We start from the raw sequence: 19,021 nt of genomic DNA, 5'->3' as shown, positions 1-19,021 counted from the left end.
TAACTCGTGGATTACTGAACACCAAGAAGTCAGGGAAAAATAAAACTACTGGTTGAAAACAAACTTTGTGTAATTTGATGCAACATGTATTTATAATTCCACAAAAGATGCTGAATTTTAGACGTGTGTCACATTTGTGGGTTTAATGAATGCAGGAATGAATTAATTGGGGGAATTAATTCGCCTATTTAATTTGGAGAGGGCAGTTTTGTGACTTATATTGGAATAACTGACTGCAAAAATAACTTTCGAAAAGGCAGACAGCTAGATAATGTGTGTTATTAGAAATAAGTTTACCCCCAAATAATCTTTCACAGCTAACTAATTCCAAGTACTTTCACCTTGAAATGTCATTCAAACTTTAAAATGTAGTCACATTCTTCAAATACTTTTTTATTTCAGCTTTTCGATATCTTTTAGAGGTTTCATAAAATCCCATGGCAAATTTTTTGCTTGCATTATGCTCCTTTTCTACAGTTTTTCTCCTTGCCTTTTGCTTTATTTCGCTGTTTCTGCCTATTTCTTACATTTCAGCAAGTCTTCTGCAATTAACTCCAAACGCTTCTGCAATTTTCACTGAAAACATGCAGCTTACAGCCTTCACAGTGCGTTTTCGCAAAACATTCACATTTTTTCTGTTACTTTTTCAAATAGGAAATTACTAATAGTTACTTGCAAACTTTCAGGGGGGAAACAGACATTATTTGTCTGAAGTTACCTGGTAATAATTTACTGCAGGTTTATGATCAAGCAAACTGAATTATGCCATAATTGAGAGTGATGTAATTAGATTGCTGCTAAGATTGGCTCGGTTAATCACAACAAACAAAAGCTATCTCATTTTTCCACACTGTATCACCATCATTAGTCACCATTCTGCAGCCAGTGGATGCTAATGGGAGATAAATCAGACACTCAGACAACCTGCTGCATATGCATATTGAAATAATATGTTCTGTTATAGCAAGACCACAATAACATATGAGATTATGTGGAGGTAATAATTTATACAGAGATAAAAGCACTGGATATCAGAACATCAAAACATTTTGAAGAGTCCAAGCTTAATTCTTACAGAGAATCTGTGGAAGGAACTAGATTATGATGACAGTATGGAAACCTCCAAGCCTAAAAGAAATATATAGCTCATTGACAATGGTTATTTAAATACAAGTGGAAATATGCACATATATGTTCAACAATTATTATTAGAAGGACTTTGACAGCTGTGATGTTAAAAAAAGAATCACAGCAAATAACCCTCCCTCATGGTGGTTACTTCTTTCACATTTTATTTTTGAGGAATGTCCATCTCACTTTCTATCAAAAAAATAATCGATCTAAATCTGCCAGAGGTATGAATAACTGTGGGCTCAATTGAAGATCAAATTGATTACTTTTCCAGATTTTTCCAGACTGTAGGAACTCAGTTTCCAACTACTGAGAAGAAAATGTCAGCAGGATCAAACTGGTGGAGTAAAAAGTGAACCTGAAAAGAGGCTGACAGAAACTGATAACAAATGCAGCAGCAAATTACATCACTGACAAATTCAGTATAATTTCTCTGCTGAGATGCTGCTGTATAAATCAGATAAAAATCTGCTTCCCATATCCCCTGGTGAATTTATTTTCCATGTCAGCCTGCCAACATATGGAGGCAGTTGCTGCAATCCATATGACACCGACTGTCAGTCACACCTGTGCGGCAGCATATAGAAGCATATGCATAAGAATGATTCCATCCACCATGTTGCTTTCAGGTAATTTCATCAGTATTCTTTCTGGTTTGTGGCAAACAGTTTTCTGAGTGTTTCCTGAGCAGCTAAATATACACACTCACACTACATTAAAGCTTTTACACCTACAACAACAGGAGGGTTGCTGCTATATGTCGACTGCTCTGCAAAGCTTGGCTCTTGGGTTGTTTCATCCTGCAGCCCAACAGTTTCTGAGTATTTTCTCTGGTTCTACTGTGTCAAACTGAAAGCTGCCCATTTAAGCATTTTGAAGTTCTAAATTTCATTTCAATAATCGTTGTTAAGAACAGAGGCATTGGGCGCAAGTTGCTACAAAGCAGAGATATGTATTACGTAGTAGGAACATGACACATTTCAAATCCAAATATGTGTTGTGTGCTTCAAAGGTGAAATAATTTTTGTAGCAATCTTGAGATATACTTCTACAGATTTTCTAACTGAGTTTTGTTTAGAAAATGGGTGGTGAACAGAATTTGAAAATCTTCATTTCCCTATTTATTAAGACATCACACCTAAAAGGTCAACCCAACAAATATACTCCAGCTATCAACAACAACAACAAATAAAATAAAATAAAATAACTTGTGTTATTTTCACGTCAGCCGTTTGTTCAAGCTGCAACAGACATTACTGGCAAAGGAGAGAAGTGACCCAGAAGTGACCTGCAGCAGATACCAGCAAGGCATACCTAGGAGAAGAAAGTTTCTCAGTTTTATCCTTTTCCGTTTTCAACCTGTTTGATAGGGAACATGCTGTACTTGTAAATGATTCAGGCATTTAGGAAATCTCAGAGGTAAGGATTTGCACTCTCTACACACAGATTCTGCCGTTTACACTGACTACGCCGAAGCACACTAGTCATGCTAATCGCTAAAGCGTGCGTTAAAGGAAGTCTGAAACTTGGACTATAACAGTTTATCTGTGTTGTAAAATAATGGTAAAACCTTGATTTACAGCAACTGTTCTCTCGCACATAGTGCTCTGCTCCAAATATTAATATTTAATGGCTGCTCACAGCAGGAAGGCTAGAAAAACACATGATAATGTTAAATATAGTGCTTGAAGAAAAATTGGAGTCAATGAAAATCAGGAGGCTTACAATGTTACAACATAGGAGATCAGAAATCGGCTACTACTAATGCCTGATTGGTGTGATTCCTTTAATTCCTTTTCTCTCATTTTCGGCTAAGCTCCAACAGCTGGCCATGATGGCATATTATGCAGCGTTTGCTTAAAATTAGTCATGTGGAGAGCAAAAAGAAAAAAGTCACCACAGGCCTAAAAAAAACTAGTTGCAGCTGAAAGTCAAGACAAATCCAGCAAGCATGTCTCTTAAGCCAATAGACGTTTGGAGTCAACTTACTAAAATGCTTTTTTCAGTCCATTTAATTGCTTAGTGAATTTTGCATGATTCTCATGCAGATATGGAGACCAGCTGGTTTCTTTTCTACAAAGTGTTTAAAGATCACATTTAAAATGGACTGTTTTGAGTTTAGGAATATTTTTCTACCTAAATAATTTACAAGTTACAGTTTAGTTACAAATAAAATAAATGAATAAATAAATAAATAACAGGCTGCACAGTGGCGCAGTTGGTAGAGTTGTTGCCTTGCAGCAAGAAGGTTCTGGGTTCGATTCCCGGCCCTGGTCTTTCTGCATGGAGTTTGCATGTTCTCCCTGTGCATGCGTGAGTTTTCTCCGGGTACTCCGGTTTCCTCCCACAGTCCAAAAACATGACTGTCAGGTTAATTGGCCTCTCCAAATTGCCCCTAGGTGTGAGTGTGTGTGTGCATGGTTGTGTGTCCTGTGTGTCTCTGTGTTGCCCTGCGACAGACTGGCGACCTGTCCAGGGTGACCCCGCCTCTCGCCCGGTATGCTAGCTGGAGATAGGCACCAGCAACCCTCCCGACCCCACTAAGGGACAAGGGTGTAAGAAAATGGATGGATGGATAAATAAATAAATAAATAAAATCTGAAAATGGTTGAAAATAAGTAAAAAAGCACTCAAGAAAAACTGCTCTTCAAAAATCTTGAGCAAATATTGTTAGAACAGGAAGCACAACGTAAAGAAATAATGACTGTCTCTTGACCTTTGTGAAGTTTTGCATATGCTCGTTATTGGTCATGAGTGTTACCAACGCTGTCCAGCCTTACCGTCTCCAAACAGCATGAGGATAGCCAGATCCACGGCTCGTTTCCAGCCCGAGTCCTTCTGAATGGCGATGCCGTAGCCTGTGGAGGCGAATACTTTGCCGCTGCCAATGGTTACCAGCTTACAGCCCTCATCCCTGCCAGCCATGTAGTTTAGCACTGCTGCGTCATAGATGAAAGCATCCAGTTTCCTGTGAAGCATAAAGATGTGCTGTTACAGTGGAGAAACTCATACAACAGTTAAACCCTTATAGACTTTCGTTGTGCCTCACAAAAGACGCAGCCTAGTTGATGTATGTGTTCCAGTTGCCCGCCAGTTAAATTCTCAAGAACTTTATAATCATTATGGAGAGATTTATATTTGCTTCAGCAGCACTGGGCACCTGCTCACACTGCCAAAAGTACCAGCAGCTGGTTTAATGACCATGGTGCTTGACAGGCCAGAAAACCAGACTGACCTAAAGCTTGTGGAGAGAATCTACAGAGGATTATCAAGACGAAGATGAGACACATCAGAACTATGCAGAGAAGCTAAATGCTAATATCAAACCAACCTGGGACCCCTGAACAGCTCAGCAGAGCCACAGACTGATCACCTCCATGCCACACTGAAATGCTGATGACCAAGTTGAGTGCATACTGTGCAGTGCGTGGACATATTTCTCTGTAAATCAACATTTGTGCTTTTAAAATCTCTTTTATCGACTTTATGCAATATTTTAATTTTTGGGTTTTTAACATCAAAACATATCAAAGTGACCAGGAATAAAAAACCTTAAATATGTCACTTCATGTGGGATGAATATGTATGAGTTTCACTCTTTAATCATTTGCTGCCGTCTTTCTTCTTACTCATGTATAACTTATATCTATTTTAAGTTATTCTGTTGTCATGGTATTGGTGAACATACTGTCATGCTGATTGGTTTTATGTAGTTAAAACTCAAAGGTCTCTATCAAACCCGAAAAAGGTATTGATACCTGGAACATGTTCACATTTTTCAATGTTTCAACCTCAAACCTTAATGTATTTTATTGGGATATTATGTGAAAGATCAACACAAACTGTTTCAGATCAATACTGTCCATTTGAAAGCTACTATCAGCATATAGTTGTATTCAGTCACATATACTTTAATAGTCCTAAAATTAGTAAATAAATTCAATGCAATCAATTGCTCTTGAAATTACACTATTTAGCGCAAGCTACCTGTGTGTAGTTTAATTTAGACTAATTATGAAACATTATGAAGACCCAGGTTAAGTTTTCTTTTTTTTTTTAATCCCTAACTTTGAACATCTCACAGAGCACTGGTCAAAAATAATGTGAATATAAAAGAATACGGCAAAACTGTAAATCTATCAAGACACGTCCATCTAAAATGACTTGCAGAGCAAGTCAGAGAAGCAGACAAGAGGCCCGTGGCACCTCTGGAGGAGCTGCAGAAATCATGAGGAGGAATTTCTTGACAGAGCTATTATTAGCTGTGTATTCTACAAATCATGGAAGAGTGGCAAGAAGTAAGCCGGTGTTGCAAGAATGCCCGAAAGAAGTTCTGGTTGCAGTTTGCCAGAGATCATAAAGTGAACGGAAAAGAATGCTCTTTTTAAACGAGACCAATACCGGACACTTTAGGCTACATGCAAAAAGCAACATGAGGAGGAAAGCTAACTCTGCACCTCTACCTGAAATCATTACCCACTGTGAAACTTGCAGGTTCCTGCATCATGCTGGGTGGAATTTGGGAAAGCTGAACAGGTTTGATGGGAAGATCAGTAGAGTCACAAACAAAATCCTTAAAGAAAACTTATTTAAACCTGTAAAATAATGAGGTGAGGATTTCATTATCTGCAGGACATTGATCCTTAACCTTCAACCAAAGCTTCAATGAAATGGCTTAGAACAAAGCTGTGCATTAGAATGGCCCAGTCAAAGTCCAGACTTGAATCATATTAAGTATCTTTGGCAAGACTTGATAAACAATGTTCACACTCCAGAAGAGAAAGTTAGTTGAGACATACCTTAACCCTTTTTAAATTAATTAACTTATGGGGCCTGACAAATATTTAACAAACTTTTCAGATTCTTCTTTATTGGAAAAAATATTAAAAAATTAAAAAATTTAATCTTTTTAATTCTGCTTTGCAACTTTTGAACTACTTTAAAATAGTCTTGCCTATAAAATGTCAACAGAATACTTTGAAGTTTAAAGATTGTAAAGTTATAAAATGTGAAAAAGTCTAAGGGGTGTGAATACTTTTGTAATAAACTCCATAAATTCCTCTCAAAATCAGTGGGTGGTTTTTCTATGGCTCCTGTTTTTGGTCTAATGATGTTAAAACACTGTTGTAAAATGTCCAGGATCCATTTTCCCATTGTTTAAAGTAAAGCATTTTCCAGAGAAGCTGTGTATCTTCTACATATTGACCCACAGTCAGTTGACTGATTGACATGACAGTCTGCTGCTTCTCCTGCTACCATCAAATGTGCCTCAGGGCACCTCAGGCTTCCGTGGCCATTCAGCATCGGTGAAACATCACAACTTTGCATTCCTGTTTCCTTGGCAGTGCTTGATGAAAATGTTTGAAGACAGCGAGAGAGAAAGAGTGACAAAGATTCAGTTATAAAGCGAACACAAGCTCCGCTGCTGTTCTGGACGCCACTGTAAAGGCAGATGTGCACCGCCGCTGGCTGCTCCTTCACATTTCCCCCAAATGATCCCTCTTCTTCTGCAGTCCTCTCTTATCATTTCATCATATTTTTTTTTATTGTTGTTTTGCATCATTGCGCGACATTCCAGATCTTTAACACTGTCTTTTTTATTTATGCTGACATCCTTTCAACTCCCTCCTTCCCTGCATCCCCCATCTGTCTCTCTGCCACCCTCCTCCCCACCCCTCCAACCCTTTTTCTCTCTGTCCCTTCCTCACCCCGTCTTCAGGCTGTACAGGGCTTCATCTACATTCTTCTGGTGGAAGCTGGTCATGTAGGCGTGCATGTCTCTGTAGTTGTTGCGGATGTTGCGCTCTGTGCTCCCGTTGGGCACCGTACCAAACCGGAAAGGCGGAGAGAACTCGTTCGGCTTCTGGAACTGTAGAAAGGAAGAGAAAAAAAATAGAGAGAGAGAGATATTCTCGTTTGGATGTAAAATAGCAAAAAGCTGCTAAAGCACTGATAAGAAAAGGAAAAGCAGAGAATTACACAAGTGCCCAGAGTTGCAGCAAAAAGAAATGGAACATTTTAGACAAGCACACTCTGCACACCAGGAGACGTTATAGATAGTGCAAGCAGAGAAATGAATTGGACTCAGCCTTTTGCACGTATATGAAAAGACAATCGCAGATAAATCTAAATTTCTTGGTGCAACGTGAAGGTTTCATGGAACCGAAAATAAGGGGAAAAAAGCTACTATATCAGACGATATCAGCTCCACTTTGAATTTTGAAATTTGAGCTCCAAGCATTACATTTTGTTATCTAGCTATCGCAACCCACAGATCTTCTGATTAACTCATTGTGACGTAACGTTGCCAAAAGAAAGAAGGAAGGGAGGAAAGAAGAAAAATGTTTCTTTATAGAACTATACACTATTTTTTCAGTAATCTGATATAATCCTTCAAACAACAATTCACTTTAACACTCTTACAAGGTGAGAGACAACAAGAGTGAGCGAGCAATTCCAACTGAGGATGTTATAATTTAACAAAATGTCTCATAGCTGCTCTCACACCATTTCCATACCTATTGGCTTGTAAAATTACACTTTTTCTACGCAATTGAGCCAAAAGAACCGAAAAACAGCTGAATGCTAATACACAGCTACTACTATACAGAAAACACACAAAATATCCTGTTCTTTTGCATTTATACACTATACTTGGTATTATGTATTAAAAAGGCTACATAAATTAAACCAGTAACATGAAAAGTCTGCAAACAAGCTCTAGAAGCCCAAATTTTTCACACACCTGCTCGTCACGTCGCTCCAAATCCTCACCTTTTTGTCTGACAAGCCCGACACCTGGTCCACGTATTCCTCCTGGATCATGAAGGCAGCCAGGTTGGCAGTGTAGGAGGCCAGAAAGATGACAGCGAAGAAGGCCCACACTGACACCATGATTTTACTGGTGGTGCCTTTGGGATTCTGCACAGGAACGGAGTTGTTGAAAACCAGGCCCCACAGCAGCCAGATGGCCTTGCCGATGGTGAAGGAGGGACCGCCGGGCTCTAAAGGGACAGAATGACAAGACGAAAGGACAGTCGTGGGATCAGCGCGCTTTATTTACTTCCGACCAGACGTCGTGGGAGGCATTTTAAAGGATCGCCACCATTGAATTTGTCAGGGATCACAGTATGTACTGAGGAGTTTCCATTTACTCCTGCAGCCACTGCTGGGGACAGCCCGGCTGTTATACACTCACTCTGCTCCACCTGCCTCTGTGGCTGTATGACAAGGTGTCAGGAAGCAAATACTACCTACAGCAGCTTTGTGGCAACACAGATGAGGAGGGAGTGAGAAGGGCAAAGTGGCAGATGGACACACAACAGGCTGTGGTGATGCGGCAGCCGCAGCAGAAGCCCAAAAGAGTCTCGTATATGCAGGAATCCTACACATATTTCATGCCAAAATTACATTGTTTAGTGTTCCAGAAGATGCTTTTCTTTGAGGCGCCAGATGTAATACAACATCAGTCTACTTATGTGCCTTTATGAGGCATCCAGTCATTCAGAAATTTCAACACTCTCAACAGAAATCAAACACTTTTTTTTTCTTGTTTGACTGTAACTGATAAAAAAAAATTCAATCTCTAAAGTGAGTCTTGTGTATAAAAAGGAAAATAAAGAGCTGAATCAGAACCAGGGAATCTGATGAGTAAATTGAGTGCACCTACCTGCTAAAAATGCATCTGATTCAACAGACGCCGTTAAATCTGAATCATGTTTTCTATCTAACTCCGTCCATTCAGCGGCGTAACACTTGTGTTACGTTTAATATTATAACAACAACAAAAAAAGACATTCCAATAGCAGAACAGGTGATTTCTAGTTCACACAGTGAGGCTAAGAATACTTAAGACCACCAATCTGGTTCTTGTCAATGATCCTCTTCATTAGTGAAAGAGCTCAAGTGACTGTCAATGTAGATAAGCACTCAAAGACATCACGCAGAAAGTCTCAGCACTCCAGTTGCTCTCATTCAGTAAAGATTGTCAAAGCAATTTAGCACCTGGAGTTCTCTATCTGAACGGTGCATTCAAGGAGAAACCAAAACTCGATCTTCATTTCGGCACGTTAGATTGTTTGACATTGTACCTCATTGCCCCATTTTTCCAGCATGAATTAACCGGGCCCAGACGTGCAAATGTGTGTTTCTGAATGCGTGCGTGCGTGTGTGTGTCCTCTCACCTCGTCCGTCTGCCAGACAGCGATTGTAACCCACCGGGCTGAAGTACTCGAACACAAAGACAGCCACGGCCGACACGATCAGCAGCATCACAAACATCATGACCCAGACATCGGCGCTGAAGGGCTCTGAAGGAGAGCGTGTGTTGGGGTACAAAACAGGGAAAATGTGTTAAAGCATTTTAAAACCCTCTGTTTTTTTGTGTGTGTGTTTTGTTTCATTTTTCCATTCAAGCACTGTTCTGTTAATGTTTATGGATTTTTCTGAGATTGTGTGAACAACGACGAGCAGAACTGACGGGAAGGGAAGTAAGCGTGAATATAAAACTCATAGAAGTGAGCATGTTTTCCAGTTGCTTTATATTCTGCACTGCAATTTTCACCCGCAGCAATTTACTTTACAAACAAAGCTATTAGATTAATGTACTTTGACAGCTGCTCTGGAGTGTTAGGCTTTATTACAAAATTGCGTTTTTGAGCTGTAATCACACCAGAGATGAGGAGACCTGAGTGAAAACTCTTTTAAATGCCAAAATATTTATAATAGTGTCATTTTTACAGTTAAATGGAAAAGTATTGTTCATCCATCTATCCATTGTCTATACCAGCAATCAGTGGGCGAGAAGAAACACTGGCTGGGTCTAGAAGGGTGTCTGTGCTTTTATTTAAAGAAAAAATTAATTTGGTTAGCAACTAATCTGCAACAACCTTTCTCATTACAATAAGATGCAAAACACAAGGTTTATCATCATTTTCTGATGCTTCTTTAGCTAACTTTTTGGTTAAATGTAATACAAAGCCTTTCTAAAACTTTTTTCCTTTTTCAGTTCTTTTTGCATTGTTAATGTGGAAGTGTTCTAACTTTAACTGTTAAGTATAGCTCAGAATTCTGCTTTTGTTTTTGATTACTCCAAATGTTTAAATGATCGCTAATCGCATTTGCTCAAGTTTTTTTTTTTTTTTTTTGCTGATTGCAAAATCTCCTCAGCGGATTTATCTGCTTGATGTCAATGATCTGACCTTTCTGAAACAGACTAACCTTTATTCTACAACCACATGTATCATTCCACATTTGTGTCGACATCAGCTGAGATTAAATAACTTGTTACCATCTCAAAGATAATCGCACACACAGTAATTTTCCAACAGAATGCTGCCGTCTATTTGCTTAGCTAAATCCAGCTGGTAACCTTTTTTTTTTTTTCTTTTGCCAAGTAACGTAAAAGCTCACATGTGAGCAGAGACTGCACTATTTTCTTTTTGGCTGGCCATTACCATATGCAAGAATTTGATGTTCCTGTTTCTTTATGCGCACGTATGTTTGTTTTTAACTGCAGAGATGAAAATTAGCATAAATGCTGTCTCCAAATGCAGTTGAAAAGAAAAGGTGTGAAAATGTTGAAATTTGGTCTTTGAAACTATTATGTCATAAAACCTGAAGACAGGAAGGATTTCACAACAACACAACACAAATGAAGAATGTGTTAGTAAGCGTTGAGCTGATTTCCAGATCGAAGCCTAAAAGCTGACGATCGGTTGCTGTCCTTGCTGGAACATTTATTGCTTCTAAAATTTGAGCTGAAACAACATTGACAGCTAAAACGAATCAAAATCAGTGGAGGCTGATATCATTGTTTCCATTGCTACTCACTTCAGTAAAAAGGTGTTTAGATGTGCATTGCTGTGCATTTATGATGTGAAGCGTGAGTACATGTGCATCTAGTGTGTGTTTTGCCAGAAGCGCCAGGCGTGTTTCTCCTCACCTAGAAAGGCAGAGGGGGAGACGGTGCCGTTGCTGCGGGAGACCATGACACTGATACCCGTCTCGATGAACGGCACGGAGAAGTCGATGACCTCTGACCTCTCCTCGTTGATGGTGAGCGAACCCACGGCCATGTGAGCATTCTTCGCCACCACCTGGGGGTCAAACAGACACAAACACATGGGCTCCGTTATAGAAATAGACAAAAAAAAAAAAAAAAAGAGTGAGCTAATGTGATTTCCAGGTTTCTCACATTAGGAGAAAGCGGCGGAGAGACTAATGTCTACATAATCTCTATTCTGGGTCAGCGTTTGACTCCCACCAGCATGCTCTCCTGGTGTGCTCAGGTATATTTAGCTCCATGTTTCTGGAGCCTCTGGCCACAAGTAAAAAAGGTGGACAAATGACTATGTTATTAAAAACTACGTATGCTGGAGTGAATAATACTCTTGCACACTTTTGTTCCTCCATCACATTTATTCCTCGAGGCCTCCTCTTTTATTCTCTATCTGTTCTCTGTCTGTTGTCCTGTTTTTTTTAGTTTTTTTTTTTTTTTTGCTCATGTAAATGTAATCACTCGCCACTCGCTTAAGCTTTAAAGTATGCACAGCGTTGCCTAAGTGGAAACCTCATCATCTAAAGACTTCAGATTTTAAGATGACACACAATCAGCTGCACGTCTATGCAAGACGGCTGAGCTGTGCCGACTGCGTAATGTGTGCAGCAGTGGAGTGGGTCTTTGCCCGAGGCTGCTTTCTCCCCCTCACTCCAATCGGCGTCTTCTCTGTTCTTGCTCCATCTCTGATTAGGAACCTTCATTGAGTCCTCCTGAGGTTTGCTGGATCTGATCACAAGCTTCCCCTCAGGCCGGGTTGTGGGAAACAAGTGCTAGATGTCCTGACGGAGACGGCGAGGAACTAACAGAGAAGGATACTTAGACAGCATCATCAGCCATAGTAAATAAAATTTAAAAAAAAAGCTATATTTCTGTGAGTGGGGACTGCATTTCCTGGCGGTTGGAGTGTCTGCGCAGAATTTTTTATTTCAGACGTTTCATTGAGACGCCGACTCGAAACGGCTTGAAAAGCGGCTTTATGCGTGCTCAAAGTAAAGGCGGTAAAAGTGATGGGGAGGGGTAGAAGGGAGACAAAGATCTTTTATGGATTAAATAAATAAACACATTTATTGATGAATTATAAATGCATTCATATCTGGTGCGGCTTTTCACCCACACCCGCAGAGATGCATGCGCAGCCCTGTCACAGAAAGAGTCGCTTCACATCTGTGCAGCTTCTCGCTGACATCTGCTTGAGGCTAAATTAAAAGGCTACACCTGGAACGACAGCTTATCTCTCGCTGCATACCAGCAGATGTTAAACTGATCAAACCGAGGCTGCCCTCTATGTATTCGGGTTACGTGGGATGTGTTAGGGTTTGCAAACATGAACAATCTCGCTGCTGCGATGAATATGCAGGTTTAAGCACACATCATATTCGTTGTTTTTGGTGCACTGCCTGGTTGCGTCACTCCGGCGGCTCAGTAACATTTGTATGGTAATATCTCCTGCGTTCTGCTGCAGTGCTCTGCCAGCTGTGAAATTCAAAATCAGCTGGTGTGCCAGCAGGTCTGCATGAACTGTCACTGTGGGTATTTTCAACCTGCTTACAGTCCACACAAAGCTGGTGCTTCTCTCCAAAGGGGGGATAAACTTGTCACTACAACACACTCCTCTTTTCTTCACAGGATTATTTTAAGATTTAACACAAAAGTAACGTGAGTTAACTTGCTGTTAGTCAGTAATTAGTGAAAAGTGTTCTTACCTCTCCCACCATGCCGTTCCAGGTCCCATTAACCTTCTTGCCATGTTTACCATTGGTAACCAAATATAGGTCGTACGTGAACTTGACGGTTTTCGCAATCTTTTTCAGGATGTCAATGCAGAAGCCTTTGCAGCAGCGCTTGATGTAAATCCCCGAATCGCCCGTGTGATTGCTGCGATTTGGGAAGCGGAGGAGGGAAGCAGAGAAAAAGCAGAAAAGGCAGGTCAGTATTTGGGTTGACACAAAATGCATCTCTGAATTGAACAGTTCATCACAAAAGCCACGTCAAGTCTGAACAGAACGGATACAGCGGCTTGTAAGAGTATTCGTACCTCTTGAACTTTTCCACATTTTTCCTTACCATGTCAAACTTCTGTGTGCTTTATCAACCTTTCATATAACAGGTCATGACTGTAAAGTAGTAGAAACCGGATCACCTCTTTCCATTTAGTGCCATCACCTGCATGCTCTACCCTCACTCCAGCTGTCTCCTGGTAGAAACCAGACTGTTTTTAAGTCTTTTATTACCTCCAACTGGTTTTTTCCTGCTTTTCTCTGTATTTAGCTTCAACCATCAACTCCGAACAGCTTCCATGTCTCTGCTGTGGAAAAGCATCTCCAAAGCATGATGCTGCCGACACCATGCTTCACTGTTTGAACGGCGTGTTCAGGTTGAGCACTTTCTTTCATATGTCTGCTTGTCTTGTGGAAAACTGCAAAAACTACTTTTTATGGCTTTTTTAAAATCACAAATCATTTATCAATCATTTTCAACTAGGTGACTTCTAAAAGGAAATGTTTTCCGTGTATTTTATCTAGAAGAATTTGAGTAAAGGGATACATTTTTTAACAACTTTTTGAAAATGTTGATCTACCAAAAACAAAACAATAAAATGAGTTAAATATGAAAAAGAAAAACTCAAGCATAATGCAGCCATCATTTTTTTAAACACATTAAACCTGTAAATGAATGAGTCGCAGATTGAGTTGGGTTGTGCTTCATGCTGTTTTTCAGTCAGTTGATTAACTTTTACATCTGCAACAAACTCACAGATGCCAATTGTATGCTGACACAAGAAAACAGGCTTAACTCTTCCATCCAAATCATACAGTAATGAAAACCTCAGAATAACTCACAGGGAAGGCAAACATCTAACCGAGCCGTGCGTCATCAGTCAATAGGCTGCGCTGGCTCCCAGCAGATACAGGTGCAGAACAGCTGTGCACCAACACAATGGCAGCTTTGGCACAGTTAGTGGATGCTGTTTTCGCCAGAGCAAGGACAAAAGTGTTTGGGCTTTTTGTGTTAATTGTATTTATTCCTACAGCTGCCTTCTGAAATCAAGCTGCTTTAAGTGAACAGCCCTGGCGATAAAAATGCAGCAGAGAGCAGGAGGTTTTAGCACCAACGCTGCAGAAGCTTGCTGAGTACCGCTATGCGTTTAAAGACGACTCCACGTGGCTCTGCGCACATTTGTGTCTGAAAATAATCCTGCATGTTGGTGCGCCTATGCCTGATATGCTGCGAGGGAGACAGGCGGAGGAGGGTAGTGCGAAGATGGGCATTGGGAGAAAGAATGGAGGTGAAAGATATCTCAATAAAGAAATACAAAAAAAAAAACATGGAGCAAGGAGATGTGGTGCTGCCTCAGGAGATTTCAGGTAGCTCAGAGATAGAAAAGGGGACCACTGAACAAAATTCATTATCACACTCCAAGCAGAGCTGGGAAGGGAGAGGGGGTCAATGTGACTGGGAGGAAAACAGGGACAGAAAGCGAGCCAGTGTTCTACTTTGCAGAGGTGAAACAAGTCAAAGTAATCGCAGGACTGAGAAGAAGAGCTGGAAAGTGATTACAGCGAGCTGTGGCAGCAGAAAACAATACAAAGCAGACAAAAAGAGACAGAATGGAGCTAAATAATAATCATAAAACAAACACTTTACTTACAGGCATGTTTCTAAATGGAACTGACTTGTTTGTTGTTTTGTCTTTGACTAATATACACTAGCTTGCAAACACACCCTTACACCTCTTCAACTTTATCACCTTTTGATATCCTAAACTTGAAGTGTTTTATTTTACTGGACTTCATTATCAATCTCTTTTACTGCAATGCCCTGCTCTGCATCCTCAGAGTCAATCGTTCACTGTGTGTTATTTTAGTGTTTTATGTTGTAAAGTGCTTTGAAATGCCTTGTTGCTGAAATGTGCTGTACAAATAAAATTTGATTGATTGACTGTAAATGTACTGCAATGCTTGTGTGTGCACTTGTACACACAGACATGAGGAGATGCAAACACACACATTCACACGCACGCACACACACGCATGCACGTATATACTCATTTAAGCTTGCACACATTTATGAGCAAATGGGAAAAAGAAAACATAGGCATTTTTATTGGTAATTTAACACCTGTTTTTAAAAAAATACAAAACATTTTTTTCATAAATCCAGCTGATTATTTCTCACAATACATGAAACATGTTCTAAGATGTGCTCAATCCACTTTAAGTGAAAAAAAAAAAAACAACCTTGTAGATGCACAGAGGTGATAAAGACATTCCTTAAAGTACCATTTTATAACACAATCAAGTAACAAGTAACAACTTTGTGGTGTAACACGAACCCTTGGAAAATTTTACAAAAAACGGTCTTCAGTTTATTTATAGACGAAGCATTAACGTAAACTTTTCACCTGAGTTTTAGCTGCTTCCGACACGGCACAGTGTTCCTCATGCATGTCCCACTGAGTGGATCCACGTCCTCCACGATGACAAACGGCGCCTCCTCCAGAGTCACGATGGACAGGTGGTCCTCCCGCTCCTCCACGTCAGAGTACAGCTCGAAACGAGGCCACACATGGTACCTCATCGTCAACGAGCCTCTTTCCCACTTGCCAACCTGCGGAGGGAGAGCCGTGTGATGCACGGGCAACTCCAAAACATTGATTTCAAGTGGCAGAAGGAGACACTCCAAAACCGAAAGCAGCGGCACACACCTCACACAAGGAGCAGAATGCAGGGACGGGGGAAAAAGAAGAGGGTGGAATGAAAAGAGAAGACATTTTACCCTGTCCCACTGCCGGTCCTTGTCGAGAAGTATTATGACTAGTTTGGGGAACATCTGGTGGCCTTTTTCGCTAAATGACAGGTTTCGACCTTCAAATGTCACATTCATGACGTACCTAGAAACATAAAGAGTTTAAGTTTTAGTCACAAGAATCCTTTTCTTTTTTGGAGAGGAGAAACTCTAACATGACCTAAATCAGAATATACAGTAAGATGAGTGAAGGTTTTTACCAGGTTTATATTTTGATTGACATGTTTTCTAATAGGTATAACATCAGTGGATGTTGAAAGAGTTGAAAGAACACACTAAAATAGTCTGAAATTTTTCTGTCCTAGCCACTGATACCAAGCTGATGCAATCATTTTGGCATCTCTGGAAAGGAAGTTCGGTCGACAAAAAACTAAACTTCACAACCCTCAGGGCCCCAAAAGCTCCATCTCTACATCCTGGTAACTGTGGGAAACCTTCAAGTATTCTGACACGTGTGCTGGACTTTCTTCACCTGCACACACAGGAATCTGCTGGTTATTTCTATAAATGCTCTGTTTATGCTATTGGGACAGACTCTGCAGAATCTCAATCAAATTCGAGCTCTAAAACAGTGACCCAGGAAGTAACCTCGAAGGAAACTTCATCATTCTTCAGAAACTGTCGTTCACAAGAACCCTGGTCAGACGTCGCCCACCGTTCGGTTTACAGTTCAAACAAGAGAACGTGTTTGAACTAACATGTAAATTCACTGAATCTACCAATTAGCCTCACACCTGCTTCTAGTGTCAACTATGTTCTAAATTCACACAATTGGTCATAAAGTCAATAAAAACAGGCTGAAATAAGAATATCTCTTATTTATGTTGCAATTTTATTCGAATATTATTACTAGTTTTATATGCATTGAGTAAATGTTTGTTTACTTCTTGAAGTTTTAGTCAAGATGTTTTAAGGAGAACAAAGTAAATTTGACAGGTAAATATTGAGTGTGAAATTTGTAAGGCTGCTGACAGGAACAGCAACTGGCTGTACGCAATATACACATTGCAAAGAACTGCCTGAACTGCAATAAATGTTAGCTCATTACTGCATTCAGACTCTTTACGCCTGTAACATATTTAGTGCCACTTGTTGTTTAATGCAGCTTATAAAATATTAGAAGTAAAGAAGTGGTAGGGTGGTGAAGCATGTAATTAAAAAACTGCAAGTTGCTTCAATGCCAAAACAACAGACAAAACCCAGAAGCAACTTTTTAAAATAAGACCTTGTTGAGATGGAAATTAATATATATACATATTACTTGGGAGTTTGCACCAAATTCAGAACAGATAGCCAAGATTAAGGCATATTGTGATGTTTTTTTCTCCTGATATTGCCTTGTTCATAATTTCATTCACTTTATTAAAATGAGTAGACAATGGTAATCTAACCTATTTTTGACTTAATTAATTAATCCATGACATGTTAAATTGATATAGTCACCCTAATATAAACATTTTTGACTGATTAACCTTTTAGCTCAAACAAATTCAGAGCATGTAGAGGATGTATTTTAACTTTTCACACAGTTGTTTCCTTGACAGCTGACGTACAAAACGGTGCCTTTAACACAAGATATTTCTAAAAGTGGAAACCGGAGAACAATCACTTAAGTGTCAAAGAGTCTGACTCATTGCTATGAATACTCACTGCTAAGCATTCATCTTTATTCCAGCGTAGTATTTAAAATGCAATTTTATTCTAACCTTTTGTATGTAATCAAGAAAAGAATGTCTAGTAAGGTGACGCTGCAGAAATGTCGTTTAACATCTGCAGACACAAAGATCTCTCTCTTTCCATGTAGAATGTATTTTTAAGTATACAGATTCTTTTGTTAGGCACTGTTATCACTACACTTTACAAGCAAAACATATATGGTGAAAGATGTTTAAAATATTTTACTATAAGCCTTCCAACAACCACAGAAACGTCTAAATTAGTTTAGTCCTTTGTGTAAACAGATACTGTGGAGAATCTGGAAAAAAATCAACAACAGAGTAAGCAATACAGCAAGTATAAAACTGAAACCTTGACTGAAAAATTTGTTCCAAAGAATCACTTCCTGAAGTACGACAGCACAGACAGACGTGCAATAACACATTTCACCCTGTTGAGGGCAACATACTATGTTGTAACACATAGAAAATATATGTCATGTATTATCTTATTGACACACGACGGGTATAAACATGGTTGAATTTAAGTCCTAATATTTTCGTTCATTTTGTTCAGTTTTAGAGATAGCGCAACAACAGTAGTAGTAACGGTGCCTAGAACAGTAATATTGCACGCTGATGCTGGCTCAATAACTGTCGACACAATATACAGAAACAGTGGGTGATTACCTAATATCTAGTGGCTACAGTCGATGACATAACTCCTTGAAGAAGTACTTCATTTCCAAGTATCGTGCAATATTTAAGAACCACTTCAAATTAAGTGTCAAGAGATCAGGGCAGGTGTAGGCGTATGGATAGTACTAGGGAATGGGATGAAGTTTTAGCCTTTTCTTCCTGCTATTTTTATCAGTAGAAGTAGTAGCCTTGACATTTTTGCATTCAAAGCACAGGACTAGGACCACTACAAAGGTGACCCACTTTGAAACATATGCCACCCGATAGACTTAGGAGGAGGCGGAGGAGAAGGAGTACAGGTGGGAGTGAAAGCAGAGCGACAAGCAACCAGACCGGAGAGCTTGAAGCACTGAAAAGCCGAGAGAGAGAGAGAAAGAGAAAGAGGGAGAGAGAGTCTATTAACTGCCTGGTGAATCCATATCAGGATATACAGTATATGTGTCAACAAGTGTAGAGCGGTGGCAGATAAGCTGGAAGCATGGCTTTCGCTCTCAGCCGCCTCCTTCTCTCCCTCTTTCTCATCCTGATCTGTGGGCTGCCATCACCATGGAGATGCTGCGCTTCTGAAACAATCCACCGGAGAAGTAAATATCTTGAATGCAAGCAGAAAGGAGCAGTGTGTGTGTGTGTGCATGTGTGTGTGTGTGTGTGTGTGTGTGTGTGTGTGTGT

At 39.9% G+C, this 19,021-nt stretch overlaps 1 protein-coding gene across 5 annotated transcripts in view; it reads right to left on the bottom strand.

The window, feature by feature from the left end:
- The window catches only part of grin2bb (glutamate receptor, ionotropic, N-methyl D-aspartate 2B, genome duplicate b), a 130,827-nt gene that overhangs the window by 14,647 nt on the left and 97,159 nt on the right, over nt 1-19,021 (bottom strand). For all 5 annotated transcript variants that reach the window (XM_008416156.2, XM_008416166.2, XM_008416111.2 and 2 more), the window contains exons 7-14: nt 15,968-16,082; nt 15,594-15,799; nt 12,895-13,066; nt 11,075-11,228; nt 9,315-9,440; nt 7,906-8,135; nt 6,840-7,000; nt 3,912-4,099 (exon numbers count right to left, since the gene is read on the bottom strand). In XM_008416156.2, the coding sequence (XP_008414378.1) occupies nt 3,912-4,099; nt 6,840-7,000; nt 7,906-8,135; nt 9,315-9,440; nt 11,075-11,228; nt 12,895-13,066; nt 15,594-15,799; nt 15,968-16,082 (1,352 nt within the window). The remainder of the gene's footprint in view (nt 1-3,911; nt 4,100-6,839; nt 7,001-7,905; nt 8,136-9,314; nt 9,441-11,074; nt 11,229-12,894; nt 13,067-15,593; nt 15,800-15,967; nt 16,083-19,021) is intronic.

This window comes from Poecilia reticulata, linkage group LG1, assembly GCF_000633615.1.
Source record: "Poecilia reticulata strain Guanapo linkage group LG1, Guppy_female_1.0+MT, whole genome shotgun sequence".
NCBI lineage: Eukaryota > Metazoa > Chordata > Actinopteri > Cyprinodontiformes > Poeciliidae > Poecilia > Poecilia reticulata.
This window is presented reverse-complemented; position numbering and strand designations above follow the sequence as displayed.